Source organism: Crinia signifera, chromosome 5 (assembly GCF_055691185.1).
Source record: "Crinia signifera chromosome 5, ASM5569118v1, whole genome shotgun sequence".
In the NCBI taxonomy this organism is placed as follows: domain Eukaryota; kingdom Metazoa; phylum Chordata; class Amphibia; order Anura; family Myobatrachidae; genus Crinia; species Crinia signifera.
The window spans coordinates 203,827,936-203,846,795 of NC_139221.1; the positions used below are offsets into that span (position 1 = coordinate 203,827,936).

The 18,860-nt window shown below is 48.0% G+C and overlaps 1 protein-coding gene across 6 annotated transcripts in view; it reads left to right on the forward strand.

Moving 5' to 3' along the window:
- The window catches only part of LOC146080794 (protein PTHB1-like), a 34,457-nt gene that overhangs the window by 5,571 nt on the left and 10,026 nt on the right, over window positions 1-18,860 (forward strand). For 4 of the 6 annotated variants that reach the window (XM_083188452.1, XM_083188453.1, XM_083188454.1 and 1 more), the window contains exons 2-5: window positions 2,005-2,125; window positions 4,317-4,467; window positions 9,141-9,205; window positions 17,639-17,752. In XM_083188452.1, the coding sequence (XP_083044578.1) occupies window positions 2,014-2,125; window positions 4,317-4,467; window positions 9,141-9,205; window positions 17,639-17,752 (442 nt within the window). In that variant the 5' untranslated portion in view covers window positions 2,005-2,013. Of the gene's footprint in view, window positions 1-2,004; window positions 2,126-4,316; window positions 4,468-9,140; window positions 9,206-17,638; window positions 17,753-17,898; window positions 18,811-18,860 lie in introns of all 6 variants that reach the window. The other 2 variants (XM_083188457.1, XM_083188456.1) reach the window with 2 other exon arrangements.

Below are 18,860 nucleotides of genomic sequence, written 5' to 3' on the forward strand. Positions count from 1 at the left end.
TTAAAAGGGATTTATTCCTTTTTCTCTACATCCACTAATCTCTTAAAACAGCAATTCAAAATCTATCCAATATGACCTCTTACACGAGTCATGAGTCTTAGGACCTGATTCTGGTCCATACGTAAAGCTGTGAAATTTGCAGCTTTGCTTGTGGTTGAAACGCCACACGCACAAATGACCCCCCCCCCCTTCCATGCCAAGTTCCCCTGTACGCATGCAAATGAGTGTTTAGCTGCCCGCACCCGCATCAAGACCACATTAGCATGAGAACGCCCAGTGTTTTCATGGGGACGACCATGAAACGCTGGCGTTCCCATGGGCGCAGCCCGTCACCGCCACCCCACACCTGCACTGCTAGGTGCGGCTGGGGTGGCGAACCAGCAGCTCGCCGTGCCCGCTCACACAAAGCTGCTGCACATGCGCATACATGTGTATGCGTATTCACAGTTGCTAAACATCACTCCCCCACGCGGGCACACGGAGGAGCGTTGTAATCGGAATCAGGCCCTTATACCCAAGACTCATGTTAGAGAGACATATGTACTAAATCATCCACAATTATGTTGGACAGATTTTGAATTACTGTCTAAAGAGATTAGTAATTACTTTATACTAATGCTCTTGCTGTATTACAATTGTTTTTATATCATTGTTAATTTAAAAGCAAAAAAGGTAATAAAAATATGTTAATGTGCAATAACAATAGTAAGGCATAATTACATTAGATTCTAAGCACACAATGCCAGAACCATAGCGCAAACACTTGTTTCAAATCTTTTTTTCCCTGTATTAGCAAGAAAGGAGCAATATAGTGTCACCTATAGTGTTCATTCTAGCACCCCCCATCTTTGAAAACCCATGCAGTTCCTGTTCCCTGCTAGGGTATCGCTGTCTGCTGTGGTGTTTCTAGCAAAGGTCTGGTTTGCATATACAGACCTCACTGTGCTAGAAGCACTACAGTAGACAGCGACACCCCAGGCTGGGAAGAGGAAATGCATGGATATTCAAAGATGGGGAGTGCTAGAATGAATACTATACCTAAATGTGGAATAACAGGTGTAACAGAAGTTTACAGTTTTAGGCCTGAGATGGATTTAAATGGGTTTGCAGGTAGTTCTCATGGATACTGCATACTGCGCACGTTCCTGATCAGGGCATGCACATGGACAGAGTGCGAACAGACAGCTTGCTCCTCTCTGAGCGTTAATATCCAGCAACCCATGTATATTTATGGAATTGTTTGGTCTTAGCATGCCTTCTTAAGTTGGTTCGGCAATCCCAGCAAAGATCTGACTTTAATATGAGCCAACTATACAGTGACTGACTTTCTGAAGTCAACATGAGGTTCAGTTTCCTTTTTCATTTACTTTCATTTCATTTGACTTACGGGTCCTCACCATGGATAGACATTTCAGTGGTCTGGAAAATCTATCTCCTTTACATACCTTACCTTATTTTATGACATGTTTCTCTTGACAGATGTGTTCTTATACACATTTGCTTTTTGCACCAAGTGGCGCCATTCCAATGCAGTGCACTTTTTTCTTAATTTAGCACATTGTTGCTGACTTTGAAAAAATCCTCTCCGGGAGAAGCCCGGAGAGGAATCTTGCATTACTCGTTTTGGGGGCGGGGCTTAACTGTGACATCATTAAGCCCCGCCCCCATTACAAGAAATAGTCAAAATAACAGTTATCCATGGAGGGGGCGGGGCTAAAACGTCACGATTGTGCCGTTTTAGCTCCGCCCCCTCCCCTGAGACCCACGGATTGCGGCATCTAAATGCCGCGATCGGGGGGCTCAGTGGGGGTCCCCCTGATTCCGGGAGGGTTGCCCACCCTTCCGGGGGCCAGGAGGAAGGACCCGATTTTCGGGAGACTCCCGCAAATTCCGGGAGGGTCGGCAACCCTGATTTAGCATCTTATTAAGCACATATTCTGTACTAGATACTTAGAGCGAGACAAACCCTGTTATATATTATAACACAATTATAATATTTTCTAGATTGCAAATATGTCACTCTTCAAAGCTCGGGACTGGTGGTCCACTACAATGGTGGAGAAAGAAGAATTTGACCAAGGATGTTTGTCTGTGGCTGATATTGACAACAGTGGTTCAGGGGAAGGTAAAACTATTATCATAAATTTAAAGTAATTTAAGGTCATTCTCCATCCATTCTTAAGTTTTCCTTTTATCCCAATGAAAATACTGTTGTGCAAATTGAAGGCTATGTATCATAGGGTCAAAGGTATTAAGGTCGGCCTGCAGAAGTTCGACATGGGGAAAAAGGCCAACACTGAAATGGTTGACACATTTATTATTTATTTATTAACAGTTTCTCATATAGCGTATACATATTACGCAGAGCTTTACAAAGTATAGTTGAACATTCACATCAGTCCCTGCCCCAGTGGAGATTACAATCTATGTTCCCTACCACATGTACACGCACACACAGACATTCTAGGGTTCATTTTTTTGGGATCCAATTAACCTACCAGTATATTTTTGGATTGTGGGAGGAAACCGGAGTACCCGGAGGAAACCCACGCAAGTACGGGGAGAATATACAAACTCCGCACAGTTAGCGCCATGGTGGGAATCGAATCCATGACCTCAGCGCTGTGAGGCAGTAATGCTATCCATTACACCATCCGTACTGCCCAAATAAAAATACTGACATGAGTTCGTAGACCAGGACCAGTCCCTGTCCTAATCCCGGTTTGAAATATATGGGGGAACAAAATACAGATGGCCCGCCATACTTTTTAAATCAGCACCCCCTCTCCCCATGTCCCCCAGCTGTAGCATCACCTCCATGGTTAGAAGAGCCCGGTGGTGGTTTAAAAATTACAGAGAACCCCTACGTCTCCCCCCCCCCCCCCCACATATATTTTTGGAGCAAGAATTGTCCAGGAGCCCAGTTCTTGTTCCTTTTATACAGGGGAACCTCACCATCAGGGTCAGATGCGAATGGTGGCGGGAATGGGGCTTGCCCATGGGAGAGCCCAGCGTTTTTTGTTTGTCCCCGGATGTCAGCTACCCGCCGCATCTTTGTTGTAACACTCGCAAATAAAAGTCAGTTTTCACGGACTTCTATTTGCGAAGGCAGGAGAAATCATTTGACGACCATCCAATGATTTCTCCTGCTAGTGTAGGCATGCAAGGGGATGTGTTCTCCTTACACATCCCCACACATGTTACCGAGGGGAATCGGCGTTGGCAAGGGGGCGGGTGTTCAGACAGGCGGCAGGCGGTGTCTCAGGTAAGCTTCGATGTTCAGAACTAACCTAGCCAACCTGAATCAGGTCCCTAGTTCTGTAAAAGCTCTTGTGATTTGTGGGATCCTGAGTGAGTGAGAGTTCAGTTGCCCAGTGTTAGGAACAGTAACCTAGAATGACACTGCTAGTTGCATTACATGAATTGTGCATAATGTATAATTGGACGTAGGGGTTATACCGATTGATTTGGTCCCCTGTATTTCGCGTTTTATGACGCATTTCTCTGCACTACTACTACTACATGTTCGCAATCCAGCTCGCACCTAGCAATTTGGGCAGGGTGTGTGGGGCAACGACGGGGGGCATAGCCCATGGGAACATCCAGTGTTTCATGGGCGTTCCCAGGGGAATCCAGCAACAAGGGGGGGGGGGGGGGGATAGTTTACCTCAGCGGATGTCAGCTGTCCGCCTACTTCCCACACTGGGTGCTCACAGATCAGAGATACCATAGCGGTGTCTGTGATCTACATGTGCTGGAGAAATCATTCCTGTCCCGCACGAAGGCTGCGAATGGACGATTATGCAAATAATCCATGTGCAGCACTATGGGAGGATGCGAGGGGGGGGGGGGGGGGTTGGCTTTTGGGCCACACGCATCGGTGCAAAATGTAAAGCTTTGCGTATGGACCAGAATGTGTTCAATAGAAAAAGGTGGTTCGTGTGTGAATAAAGTGTTGTATCTGTGACTGCGTTAGGCATCTGATGTGACTACACCAGGAATGTGGTTATGTAAAATAACAACCTTGTAGTCTCCTTTGCTAATCTTGCAACGTGTTTTTAAAATGTCATCAGATTGTTCAGCAAATATAAAACATTGCAATAGCCAATTATTGCACATCAATGGCAACTTTAAAAAAAAATCCTTTTGCTTATGATTTTCTGTGTTTTAGGTGATGATACCCATTTACATGTTCTGTCTATCTTTAAGATGTCTCTCCTGTATTTCCTTAGACAAAATAATTGTTGGAAGTTAGGTGATGATACCCATTTACATGTTCTGTCTATCTTTAAGATGTCTCTCCTGTATTTCCTTAGACAAAATAATTGTTGGAAGTTACAGCGGATTTCTCCGCTTATTCTCTCCTCATCCTCTGAAAGCTGGAGATGGAATTCAGGCGGAAGATCTGTTGCTTGAGGTTCAGCTGCGCAGCCCAGTGCTCCAAGTAGAAGTGGGAAAGTTTGTTTCGTAAGTACTCCGTATCAACATCGGGAAGGCCTCTGGTTGCAGAACCTTGTGTTAATTAATACCCACTGTATGAAAACTACTGTTAACTAGGTGGCAGCTCCATAACGACTAATGTGGGGTACACACCACGACAACCCGCTCACGATGCACATTGTGAGCTGGTCGTCAGTGTTTCTGCAGACCCGCTCACGATGATGCGGGGGGGCACGACCCGCTCACGATGTGCACCGTGAGCGGGTCCAATCCAATGGTGACCCGCACCCGGCTGTATGGTCGTTATTCAGATCCTACCTGCAGCAGGTAGGATCTGAATAACGACCGACCGACCCGCGGGACCGCGCATCGGATCGGTATGGGTCCACACCAGGACAGGGCCCAATCAGCACACAATCTACATCCAATTGGTCGGAATTGGATCTAGATTGAGGGGTTCGGGCCCTAGTTGTCCTGGTGTGTACCAGGCATTAGATCACCTTCCATGACACGGCCTTGCATCATGGGTTCTCTGGGGAATTGACAGATTTAAAAAAGAATAAGTGCTATATATATATATATATAATAAAATATTCTGTATGGTCCATATAGCTTTAGACATTTGAAAAAGTAAGTTACTTTCTTAAAAAACTGCATGGTAATGTATAAGAGTTTGCAAAACTTTACTTTTGATATGGCACAGTTGAATGCAGAGCTGCATAATGAAGAAAACAGAGCTGTTGGTGTAACCAATACTTTTCTCTTTAGGGGTGGGATTTAATGCGGCCTGAGTTCAGCGGCAGTGCAGGATGTCTTCCTAAAGGGGCCCATACACGTTGCGATTTTGTGTGCTGTGCGTTTTGTACAGTACAATGGAGCTGTGCTATTTTGCCTCTTCTATGCGATGCGATGTGTAATTTGTATTGTGCGATGCAATGCGATTTTAGCCTTTTTTTTTTTTTTTTTTTTACGTTTATAGTCACCTAATGGACATCACATCGCACTGTACTACAAAAGTGATGCGATGTAGCACAAAAAGTACTGCCTGCACATACTTTTTGTGCTATACAATTTTGTACCCGCGGGTACGCGCATCGCATCCCTGCAGGTACATGGTGCGATTATAACCACATGCGATGTGTTTTGAATTTTGAAAGTTCAAAAAGCATACGATAATTGCAACATGTATGGGCACCTTAACTCAGATGTTGTTTTTTTAAAGGGACAATCAAACCATGCCTTGTAAGTGATTGCCCCTTTAAAAAAAAAAAACACATCTCAGTTAGGCCGACATTCTGCACTGCCGTTGAACTCGGGCCACATTAAATCCTGCTCTTTGTCTCTCTTGGGGAGACTTTGGGCCTTATTCTAGTTCACTCTTAGAGGCAAATTCCTTCTCAAATGGACAAAACCATGTGCACTGCAGGTGGGGCAGATATAACATGTGCAGAGAGAATTAGATTTGGGTGGGGTTTTTCTTCAAAGTGAGATCCATATTGCAGTGAAGAAATAAAGCAGTCAGTATTTTCCCTGCACAGAAACAAAATAACTTGCCCAAATCTAATTCTAGCTGCACCTGTTACATCTGCCCCCCTGCAGTGCACATGGTTTTGTCCATCTGAGAAGGATTTTACCTCTAAGAGTGAACTAGAATAAGGCCCTTTGCCTTGAAGAGTGATAAAGTTCCCGCCTGTCATGTTACAGGCTGTGCTTAAGACATCACAGTTCAGTCAGGACCTACTTGACACCTCTCCCCCGCTCTCGTTCTCGCTCTCTCCTGCTCTCTTCCGCTCTCACTCTCTCGCTCTCTCCCGCTCTCGCTCTCTCCCGCTCTCGCTCTCTCCCGCTCTCGCTCTCTCCCGCTCTCGCTCTCTCCCGCTCTCGCTCTCTCCCGCTCTCGCTCTCTCCCGCTCTCGCTCTCTCCCGCTCTCGCTCTCTCCCGCTCTCGCTCTCTTCCGCTCTCGCTCTCTTCCGCTCTCAGTCTCTCGCTCTCTCCCGCTCTCTCCCGCTCTCGGTCTCTCCCTCTCTCTCTCGGTCTCTCCCTCTCTCTCTCGCTCGCTCCCGCTCTCGGTCTCTCCCGCTCTCGGTCTCTCCCGCTCTCGGTCTCTCCCGCTCTCGCTCTCTCCCGCTCTCGCTCTCTCCCGCTCTCGCTCGCTCCCGCTCTCGCTCTCTCCCGCTCTCGCTCGCTCCCGCTCTCGCTCGCTCCCGCTCTCTCTCTTGCTCCCGCGCTCTCTCCCGCTCTCTCTCCCGCTCTCTCTCCCGCTCTCTCTCCCGCTCTCTCCCGCTCTCTCCTGCTCTCTCTCGCTCTCTCTTCCGCTCTCGCTCTCTCTCTCTCCCGCTCTCTCTCTCCCGCTCTCTCTCTCCCGCTCTCTCTCTCCCGCTCTCTCTCCCGCTCTCTCTCCCGCTCTCGCTCTCTCTCCCGCTCTCTCTCCCGCTCTCTCGCTCTCTCTCCCGCTCTCTCTCTCCCGCTCTCTCTCCCGCTCTCGCTCTCTTTCCCGCTCTCGCTCTCTTTCCCGCTCTCGCTCTCTCTCCCGCTCTCGCTCTCTCTTCCGCTCTCGCTCTCTCTTCCGCTCTCGCTCTCTCTCCCGCTCTCTCTCCCGCTCTCTCGCTCTCTCTCCCGCTCTCTCGCTCTCTCTCCCGCTCTCTCGCTCTCTCTCCCGCTCTCTCTCTCGCTCTCTCTCCCCCGCTCACTCGCTCTCTCTCCCGCTCTCTCGCTCTCTCCCGCTCTCTCGCTCTCTCCCGCTCTCTCCCGCTCTCTCCCGCTCTCTCCCGCTCTCTCCCTCTCTCGCCCTCTCTCGCTCTCTCTCTCCCGCTCTCGCTTTCTTTCTCTCCCGCTCTTGCTCTCTCCCGCTCTTGCTCTCTCCCGCTCTCACTCTCTCCCTCTCCCGCTATCGCTCTCTCCCGCTCTCGCCCTCTCTCGCTCTCTCTCTCCCGCTCTCGCTTTCTCTCTCTCCCTCTCCCGCTCTCGCTCTCTCCCGCTCTCGCTCTCTCTCCCGCTCTCGCTCTCTCTCCCGCTCTCGCTCTCTCTCCCGCTCTCGCTCTCTCTCCCGCTCTCGCTCTCTCTCCCGCTCTCGCTCTCTCTCCCGCTCTCGCTCTCTCTCCCGCTCCCGCTCTCGCTCCCGCTCTCGCTCTCGCTCCCGCTCTCGCTCTCGCTCCCGCTCTCTCTCCCGCTCCCGCTCTCTCTCCCGCTCCCGCTCTCTCTCCCGCTCCCGCTCTCTCTCCCGCTCCCGCTCTCTCTCCCGCTCCCGCTCTCTCTCCCGCTCCCGCTCTCTCTCCCGCTCTCGCTCTCTCTCCCGCTCTCGCTCTCTCTCCCGCTCTCGCTCTCTCTCCCGCTCTCGCTCTCTCTCCCGCTCTCGCTCTCTCTCCCGCTCTCGCTCTCTCTCCCGCTCTCGCTCTCTCTCCCGCTCTCGCTCTCTCTCCCGCTCTCGCTCTCTCTCCCGCTCTCGCTCTCTCTCCCGCTCTCGCTCTCTCTCCCGCTCTCGCTCTCTCTCCCGCTCTCGCTCTCTCTCCCGCTCTCGCTCTCTCTCCCGCTCTCGCTCTCTCTCCCGCTCTCGCTCTCTCTCCCGCTCTCGCTCTCTCTCCCGCTCTCGCTCTCTCTCCCGCTCTCGCTCTCTCTCCCGCTCTCGCTCTCTCTCCCGCTCTCGCTCTCTCTCCCGCTCTCGCTCTCTCTCCCGCTCTCGCTCTCTCTCCCGCTCTCGCTCTCTCTCCCGCTCTCGCTCTCTCTCCCGCTCTCGCTCTCTCTCCCGCTCTCGCTCTCGCTCTCGCTCTCTCTCCCGCTCTCGCTCTCTCTCTCTCTCCCGCTCTCTCTCTCTCTCCCGCTCCCGCTCTCTCTCCCGCTCTCTCTCCCGCTCTCTCTCCCGCTCTCTCTCCCGCTCTCTCTCCCGCTCTCGCTCCCGCTCTCTCTCCCGCTCTCGCTCCCGCTCTCGCTCCCGCTCTCGCTCTCTCTCTCGCTCTCCCGCTCCCTCTCTCCCCCGCTCTCTCGCTCTCTCTCCCTCTCTCTCCCTCTCTCTCCCTCTCTCTCCCTCTCTCTCCCTCTCTCTCCCTCTCTCTCCCTCTCCCCCTCTCCCTCTCCCTCTACCTCTCTCTCCCTCTCTCTCGCCCTCTACCTCTCTCTCTCCCGCTCGCCCTCTCTCTCGCCCTCTCTCTCGCCCTCTCTCTCGCCCTCCCTCGCTCTCTCTCGCCCTCTCTCGCCCTCTCTCGCCCTCCCTCACTCTCCCTCTCTCTCTCGCTATCCCTCTCCTTCTCGCTCTCCCTCTCTCTCTCCCTCTCTCTCTCCCCCTCTCTCTCTCCCCCTCTCTCTCTCTCCCCCTCTCTACCTCGCTCTCCCTCTCTCCCTCTCTCTCGCTCTCCCTCTCTCTCGCTCTCCCTCTCTCTCGCTCTCCCTCCCTCTCGCTCTCTCTCCCTCTCGCTCTCTCTCCCTCTCTCTCCCTCTCATGTAAAATCAGTGCTACTGATATTACATCCGTGCTTTGCAGGATTTTCTATTTATGTAGGTTCCTCTAATAACTGGGTTTATCTGCTTTTTTTTTCTCGATGTGTTTGTTATGTACAGTATACTGCAATTGCTCCAGTGGTTTGTTTATGTTCTGAAAAATAACTCTTCCACATCTCTGTCACTGTCACATGTCATGTACGATGCCAAATAAAATGGTTTGGAATGAATTTCTTGTTTCTTGGTATCTTTTCCCCTTCTCTTGTAGGGATACAGAACTTCTCCATCTCGCTGTATTACATCCAAGAAAGCTGTGTGTCTATTCTGTCTCAGGTGCAGGCTTTTGTATCCCATTAGTATCTTGTTGGAGTATTTTATTACTTATTGCTAATATCAAATCAAAGTTAACCCTTTGAGTGGCAAGTGAATTTGTCAAAATAGGTGTGAAAATTTCCAAGCAAACATTTTTATTCATCATAATGACCTGTAGTATATACCTTTATATAGGAAATATCATCTTTTTTACACAACATTTGTACTTTGAATTTGTATAACAAATGTGAGCGATGCTGCCATTTTTAGCATATATTTTGTACATCTCTCACTATAAAAGGCCAATGGGGAAAATTAACTGAACTAGGCTGGCTTGTTTACAGTGCTTCCTTCTGTTTCTGCACCATGAATTAACAATAATATAGAAGATGGGATGGGGGAGGAATGCAGAACAACAGAGGACCACTTAAATAATCCTGTTTTTTCCAAATGTAGTGTTCATTCTAGCACCCGCCATATTTGAAAACCCATGCAGTTCCTCTTCCCTGCCTGGAGTGGCGCTGCCTGCTGTGGTGTTTAGCACAGGTTTGGTTTGCATATCAGTGCTGATATACAGACCACACTGTGCTAGAAGCACTACAGCAGACAGCGACACCTCAGGTAGGGAAGAGGAACTGCGAGTTTACATTTTTGTTATTGTTACATACTGTACTCCCCATACTTAGGGGTTATATTGGATGGCATACCGAGAAATTATTGTCCTGTTTTATTTAAATAAAATAAAAGCTCCTTGAAAAATATTATAAATCTGTCCATCTAAAAAGAGGAAACAATGCCTACATCTTGCGCTAGATAAACAAATGTAAAATATTTACATCTTGTTAATGCTCTATTAGTAAAACACAAATACAAAAACCAGACTGCGCAATACAGAAAAATATTTCGATATAGAGCAATCAAATTTTGTTATAAGATCACTGTTTTAACAAGTCGCCAATGATGTAGAATTGTACAGGATGACGTATTAGGGAGTGTTCCTAAAAATACCCTATTACCAAATATCACCCTACAAGAAAAAAAAATGGTCGATCAGTAAATATTTGGCTTTTTTTTTTTATTAAAAAAACAATGCATAATTCATAAAAAAAAAATGCCTACAGAATAAAGAAGGTAACAAAGTATACAAAATCACTATACAACTGAGATGATGGTATATTCCTGACAACACCTTTACGGGGGGTGCCGGACGGGGTCCCGACAGTCGTTAACCCGATGTCGGGACCCCGACTGCTAAAACACAGACGACCGGGTTCCCGACGTCCGTCGGCTATTTTCCCTCGTGGGGGTCCACGACCCCCATAGAGGGAGAATAGAATAGCGATCCCGCAAGGGGCTTTGTTGCGCTGGCCACGCTGTCTGAGTCCGGACAGTCGGGATAATGACTGTCGGGATCCCGACTTCGGAGAAACATACCACACCCTTTACGGGTGTGCGCTCAGTTGACAGGATTCCCCCACTTAATATATGGACATGACATCAGGAACTTAATAAGTTTTGTGACTTCTTCATGGGTAAGAAACAAAAACAATGCAATGTAGGGTACTTGTGTAAAAGCACGGCGTCCGGCTATGCTACGTTTTTAGCGTAGGCTAAGCTACGCTGCGCCTGCCATGCTTCGGGCTCGGTGGCTCGCTGCGCTTGCCACACTTTATAAAATAAACTCCACGCCGATGTGGATAGTGGGGGTATACAAAGGTTGCGGGGCACGCTGCGCTCGCCACACTTCGGGCTGGCGTGGATAGTGGGGGTGTTTCAGGAACACATTCACACCTGCCATATCATACATCTGAGACAGTAATGACGACGTGGTAACTGGATTTTAGTTAATAATAATAATAAGAAGAAGAAGAAAGCAATTTAACAAAGTACAATAATATCAAAATTATCAAGAAGAAAGAAAAAAATGAAACCGTTATTCTTCTGATTCTGCATTGACAGAAACTGCAGCAGAAGTTAATGCAGTTGTGTCTACATCTGTGTCGTCTGCTTTGTCAGCCTGTGGGAGCAGAGTTAAGGCATAAAGTATACGCTGGAAAGCGTTTTCTTCGCAAACAGTCTTTCGCCAAATGAATTCCTGTAGGTAGGAGTCCAGATTCTGGCGCTCATAGCCCCTTTGACGTTTGTTATGCCACTTACACGATCCCCAAAGGCGTTCAATGTTTTGGGTGTGAACTCCAGTGTCCGGATCAACAAAATTATAGCGGTGGTTCACCCGTGCATGGTGATACCCTGCCTGCTCACGCCAGCAATCCGAATATATGGTTGTCCTCGGTTCTATATATTTGTTGAACCAATGTGCCGCACGGAGACTGACCTTTTTACAGCAGGTTTTAGTGTGGCAGCGCCATATGCACTCCTTCATAGTCAAGCACATGGGGTGTCCATTAACACAGGTTTGTGTCAGTGGCAGCAAATGGTGCTGCTGAAAAAAAGCCACCGACTCCTCCTCTGTCTGCGTCAGGTTAAATATGCTGAGAGGTTCTGCAGCAATTCCTAATTAACAGCGTCAGAAATAATGTAGTCACTTCATCTCTGACTGATGGGTAACTGCGTAACGCTGACTGACTATGCTGGCCGTGGGAACACTACGCTGAATCTGACAGGGACGCTGACTACGCTGGTCGCGGAAACACTACGCTACTTCTGACTGACTACGCGGGCCGTGCGAACACTATGCTGATTTTGACAGGGATGCTAACTACGTAACGGGCGCCATGCTATTACACAAGTACCCAATGTAGTAACTGATCAGATGTACTGGAAATCATTCATAAGGCAATCACAGCAATAAACCCAAATATCAAATTTGGTTGCATTCAGTATGCAGTGCATATTACAGCATGCTGAAAATGCCAGCCGAGTGCCTGGTTCATGGGCCCACCTCAGTGAAGGCTATCTAGGTCATGTGACCCATTTACCCTCCATTCCCTCCTTTTTATATTGTACGGCAGGGGCAACTTTCGGAGATTAAGAACAGAGAACAAGTAATCCGCCTTATAGACTGCCATCTACTTTTTATTTCAAAATATATTAAGAAAACAATAATATATGCTAACAATGTGAATACATTAATGCTTAAACACTGTCTAGAGCAGGGCTGGGCAACACCGGCACTCCAGATGTTGATGAACTACACATCCCAGCATGCCTTGCATCAGTTTCAGCATGGCCACATAGCAAAACTAATGCAAAGCATTCTGGGATGTGTAGTTCACTAACATCTGGAGGGCCGGTGTTGCCCAGCCCTGGTCTAGAGTATTGTACATGTTAAAAGAACATTGAGGCCTTCAACAACCATAAATCAAAAGTCTACTGTCCACTGGTGTTTTTTCAGATGTGTTTTATGCCATTGTAGCTTTGGTAAAATGCTTGTCTTTTCCAGCATGTACTGTAGATCATTGTTTCTAGTGTTAACAGACCTATTGGAGTTTTTACTTGAATTAGATGATTTTATAGTTTTTCAAAACTGTAGTACAGGTTCACCACTGATTATCCAACACCTCTTTAAATCTGGACATATCAGGCTCTGGAGGGAGTTAGGTTGCGGGGGTGTCTGAGACGCTTTGCAAGAGGGCTTAGTTAGGCTGCGGAAGGGCTCAATTATGCTGCGGGGTACAGTTAGCAGTGGCGTAACTATAGAAGGTGCAGGAGATGCAGCTGCTATGGGGCCCGAGGGCTTAGGGGGCCCGAGGATGCAGCAGGCAATCCCCTGCATCCTCTATAGATACAGCACTGCCTGCTAACTTTTTCTATACTTTTTCTTTTTAAAGTAGTGCAGCGCTGAGATGTCAGATCCGGGAATGAGGTGGGTGCTGGGACAGGACAGGCTGCGTTTAGCGCCAGACTAGAGGGCGCTGCAGCTGCCCCATCCATTTGCCGGGCGCTCGCATGCTGAGATTGTGCTAACAGCTTGCGCCCGGCGGGCGGCAACTCCCGCAGGGATTTCGGAGAGAGAGCGATATAAAGCTCAGCTAATAGTAGGTAACGGGAGGGGGGATTATATCTGCCTTAAACGTAAAAACTGTTTTGTGCTTGCTGCCTTCTTCTCACTTGAATATCCCTATCCCTGTGACAGCAGCCCCCCTCTCCCACCTGCGCGTGCCTATAGACCCATCAGCAGGTGACTACCTGCTTCCACCCTCTCACCTGAATGTGCCTGCCACCCCCCCCCCCCCGTGACAGCCTGCCCCCTCACTAAGATGAAAGTACCCCCCCCCCCAGTAAGTGTGTGTGCCTGCACAGCCCTTCCTTGCAACAGTTTGCCTCCCTTATCTCACCTGCATGTACCCACCGATCCCCCCACAAGTGACAGCCTGCTTCCTCCACTCTGGCTTGTGAGCATGCCTGCAACCCCCTGCAAGTGACAGCCTGCCACCATTTTCTCCTGCGCATGCCTGTGACACCCCACCCCTGAACCTTCTGTCAGACCTTCCTACCATCTCTGTGTATGACAGATTTCACTTTTCCTCCTCTATTCTCTTTACACATCTCCTTTCTCTCCTCAGTATGTTGCAGTCTCCCCCTTTCCCCCCTTTGCACCTCTATGTGTTAGCCTCCCCGCATTCTCTCTTCCTTTCTCCTAAATACAGTCCCACTTATACTTTAAGTTACCAATCTGGCCCTGCTTTGTCCACATATGCCCCCTTGTCCGTCCATTCATCTACACACCAATATGGTGCTCTGTTTATCTATGGCCCCTCCCCACCTGTCTGTACATATCTGTGCTCTAATATGGTACTCTATCTGTCCATGCCCCCAATCTGTCTATGCCCACCTGTTTTTCCTGCCTCAGTAATGTCCTCCCAGCTTGATCTCCCTCTCTCTCACCCTGACACACACACACATTTCTCTTTATTGCCCTCTGACACTGTCTTCCTCTCTCTCCCTGACAATGTCTATCTTTTAGTGTGTACACACGGTACAATTTGCCTTCCGATGTTGACGATATAGTCAACATCGTGTCGGCATCACATGAAGATCGCAAGGGTTTTAACCCTTGTGATCCCGATGCGTGCTCCCGTATCGCATGGCAGAAAGTCTTGGCTGCATTGGACTATATAGTGCAGATCTACACTATATAGTCAAAATTGTATGCCATTGCATGCATGCCATGCGATGCGATCGGGAATCGCATTGCGCGGCACATCTCACCGTGTGTACGCACCATTAGACTCTCGCCACCATACAGTCCCAGGAAGAGGAGGGGGGGGGCTATAAAGATTTTTGCTATGGGGCCCATAAAGTTCTAGTTACGCCCCTGACAGTTAGTTTGCAGAGGAGTCCGACTTTGATCAATTTAAGAGCTTCCTGTCGAGGGTGAGGGGGGGTAGGCTGCAGGAGTATTAGCTTTAGACAGTGGGGTAGGAGGTTAAACGGCCCGGATGCTTCTGTATGTACCACCGATAATATAGCAATAAAGGATAATCTGGCACAGTGCTGGATCCAAGGGTGCCGCATTATCGGTGACGAAAATATTCCAGTTTTGGCATTTGCTGAATTAGTACAGTAATCTATTTTGTATTTGGTTTGTGTTTAATAAGTATTAAAAATAAAGAAAGGTAAATGACAGTGGCTATGCCCCTAAATTAATTGTTGTTTTAGTTGCCTTCCACAGGAAGTTTAGCACAGGGACTGGGCAAGATGCGGATTTAGCTAGGGCTTAGCTTATTTTGGACCGTTGTCCAGAAATAAAGGTTGGGCTTATTATCGGGGTAGGTCTTATTAATGGGGAAACAGGGTATGTATTATCGACAAATGGAATGTTTTGTTTTGCCTTGGCTTAGGCCTTTATTCTGCTTTACTCACAAAGGCAAATTCCTTCTCAAATGGACAAAACCATGTGTACTGCAGGGGGCAGATGTAACTTGTGCAGAGAGAATTAGATTTGGGTGTTATTTTGTTTCTGTGAAGGGAAAATACTGACTGCTTTATTTTTACACTGCAATATACTGTAGATATCATTTTGAAGTAAAACCTCACCCAAATCTAATTCTCTCTGCATGTGTTACATCTGCCCCACCTGCAGTGCGCATGGTTTTGTCCATTTGAGAAGGAAATTGCCTTTGTGAGTTAACCAGAATAAGGACCTTAGCGGCAGATGTTTTAAGCCTTAACAAGAGATAAAGGTACTTGTGTATTTTGGCGGCGCCCATCGCATCGCATACCATAACGCATACGATGGTATGCGATGCGACGCGATATCGTACGATAGTGCACGATGGCATACAATTTTGAAATTGTATGCCATTGTACATGGCATACAATGCCATATGATGCGATTAAACATTGTATAAGCACCCTAATGGGTGCTTATACAATGTTAAGCACCGAAATGGGTGCTTACAATGTTAAATGCACCCCCACGCCACCCCCCCACTATAAACGTGAACCCGAAGCGTGGCGAGCGCAGCGAGCCCACGAGGGGCGGCGGTACGCGTCCTACAACCTTTTCATACCCCCACTATCCACGTCGCCGTGGAGTTGAGAATAGAATAGTGTGGCGAGCGCAGCGAGCCACCGAGCCTGAAGCGTGGCGAGCGGACACGGATACCCGTGAAGCCCGCGAAGGGACGCGTTTACCTGTGAAGGTATCCGCGTCCCCTCGCGGGGCTCGCTGCGCTCGCCGCGCTTCGGGCTCGGTGGCTCGCTGCGCTCGCCACACTATTCTATTCTCAACTCCACGCCGACGTGGATAGTGGGGGTATGAAAAGGTCGTAGGACGCGTACCGCCACCCCATGCGAGCTCGCTGCGCTCGCCACGCTTCGGGTTCACGTTTATAGTGGGGGGGTGGCGTGGGGGTGCATTTAACATTATAAGCACCCATTTGGGTGCTCAAAAGCACCCTTTAGGGTGCTTATACGATTTTTGATCGTATAGGGGGTCAAAATCGCGTCGCATCGTATGCCATCGGGTGCATGGCATGCGATGCGATCTGTTCGTCGTACGATGGACATCGGGGGGGCGCCGCCAAAATACACAAGTACCGAGATAAATACAAGGGTGATAAGAAGAGATAAACAGCCAGCTAACTGCCATGTTACAGGCTTTGTTTGAAAAAAGTCAGCAAGGAGCTGATTGGCTGGACATTTATCTCTCTTTATCACCCTTACATTTATCTCTTGTTAAGGCTTAATACATCTGCCTCATTGTCTGTTGGAGTTTTGAACCTGGTATCATGCATCTGTGCTGCAGTTCTCATATTTGTATTGTTGTGCATGAAAGATTTCTATTATGTTTATGGCCTACTTATCAAGGAGTCTCCCAAATGTTGTGGAGTACTCCTGGGAGAGTAGGATCCTGCTGCATTCTCATGCAAGTCTACAAAGCACTAGTCATTCAGGGTGACACAAGTCACTCTCCCTTCTGGGATCCCCTTCCGGAGGCACAAAGTAAGTTAATGGCCGTCTTCAAGTTTCTGTTTAGAGAAGTCCTATTTAGGAGTGCCATTTTGTAAATATCAAATCCATACTTGTGTATTTTAGCGGCGCCCAAAAGGCATGCGATGCGATATCGCGCGATGCTGTACAATGTCATACAATTTTAAAATTATATGACATTGTATATGGCATACAATGCGATGCGATTAAACATTGTATAAGCACCCTAATGGGTGCTTACAATGTTAAATGCACCCCCACGCCCCCCCCCCATTATAAACGTGAACCCGAAGCGTAGCGAGCGCAGCGAGCCCGCGAGGGGTGGCGGTACGCGTCCTACGACCTTTTCATACCCCCACTATCCACGTCGGCGTGGAGTTGAGAATAGAAAGTGTGGCGAGCGCAGCGAGCCACCGAGCCCGAAACGTGGCGAGCACAGCGAGCCCCGTGAGGGGACGCAGACACCTGTGAAGCCCGCGAGGGGACGCGGATACCTGTGAAGGTATCCGCGTTCACTCGCCACGCTTCGGGCTAGGTGCCTTGCTGCACTCGCCACACTTTCTATTCTCAACTCCACGCCGACGTGGATAGTGGGGGTATGAAAAGGTAGTAAGACGCGTACCGCCGCCCCTCGCAGGCTCGCTGCGCTCGCCACGCTTCGGGTTCACGTTTATAGTGGGGGGTTGGCGTGGGGCTGCATTTAACATCGTAAGCACCCATTTGGGTGCTTATACAATTTTTAATCTTATAGGGGGCCAAAATCTCGTCACATCGCATGCCATCTGGTACACAAGTATGTCAAATGACTCTGCAGTGACTCTTACACAGTTTATAAAATTGCAGTGTGACAAACTGTTGTAGACTACAGCGCTTATTGTTTGAAGTGGTTGTATTGTATTGAAAATGTTGATCCAAACACTGACTTGTTGCAGAATTAATTGCATTTAGCTATCACATGATAATTGTTTTCAGCAAGATTTGAATATGTGCTTACCATTAATTGTCACATTTTTTAATGAACATTTTAAATTAACATAATTTATTTTATTGATAAAGGTACATTGGGAAACGTAGAATATGGCAACCAATATCAGATTAAATTGATGTATGAACACAATCTTCAGCGAACAGCTTGCAACATGACTCATGGCCCATTTGGAGGAGTTAAAGGTATTTTGGGAACGAAGAGTGAATCGCTTGTAAATATTTCTCTTTGCTAGTGCAGTACTATTGGTTTACTGTGAAGTATATTGATATATGTTTTTTTTATACTCTAAACACACTAAACCTTTCTATGTATTACTTTTTTTTCCAAGAGGAACACTGTAAAGTCTATGTGTAATGAATTGGGATGAGCGCCCTGCTATTGCCTTACCCCCCGAAAAAGAATACCAAATAATCAACAGGGGGCTACATCATTAGCGGAAGCCAATCGACAGCACTCTCCACCAATCATCATCTACCCGGGTGAGGATTCCAACTACCACCCGTGGTTACTACACAGATCGTCCACCAAATGGTAACGTGCACTTACCTGTAATCCAAAAGATTTTTTTCTTTTTTCTTCCCCACTTTCGTATTATCACGTGATACATATCTCCTGTCCTACATTGGACTTAATACAGTCACACTTATCCCAGCTTGTGATGTGAGGAATTGCTTTTTATGGTACCTATTGTTTTTATTGTGTAATTTTGTATTTTTCTATTGTACCCCATTATATGTTTTTTAATTTCAATACTATTTAAGTAAAATATTATTACATCTGCAACTTGGTGTGTGTCACCTTTTTTAGCGCTGCTCACACGCCTTGGCGTGATTTGCTCTTGTGTTTTCTGGTGGTGGGGACTGACTATCCCCCCTTGAGCAGCAGCTTACACCCTGAAGAGCACCTCTCGTTAAGCGCCTGTCATTTTCCCTTGGCCTTTGGTCTTGGGAATTTCTTTGCCCTGCTATTGCCTTAGCTTTCTTACTCATGGGGTTGGGTAGGTACAAAAACTATTGGGGTTTTTTGTGTGTGTTTTTTAACATAGTAGGATAAGAGACAATGGGCCTTATTCTAGTTCACTCTTTCTGACAAATTCCTTCTTAGATGGACAAAACCATGTGCACAAAAAACAAAAAAAAAAACAGTACAGATAACGAACACCACAAGGGAGACATGTTCTGGCTAGCGGCACAGATCCTAGGCAGCCATCAGCAGCGCCATCTTAACATTCTACTCACAGGTAGCAGTGGGGGAAGGGGGGGCAGCATACTAGACGCCTGGCTAGAGGGA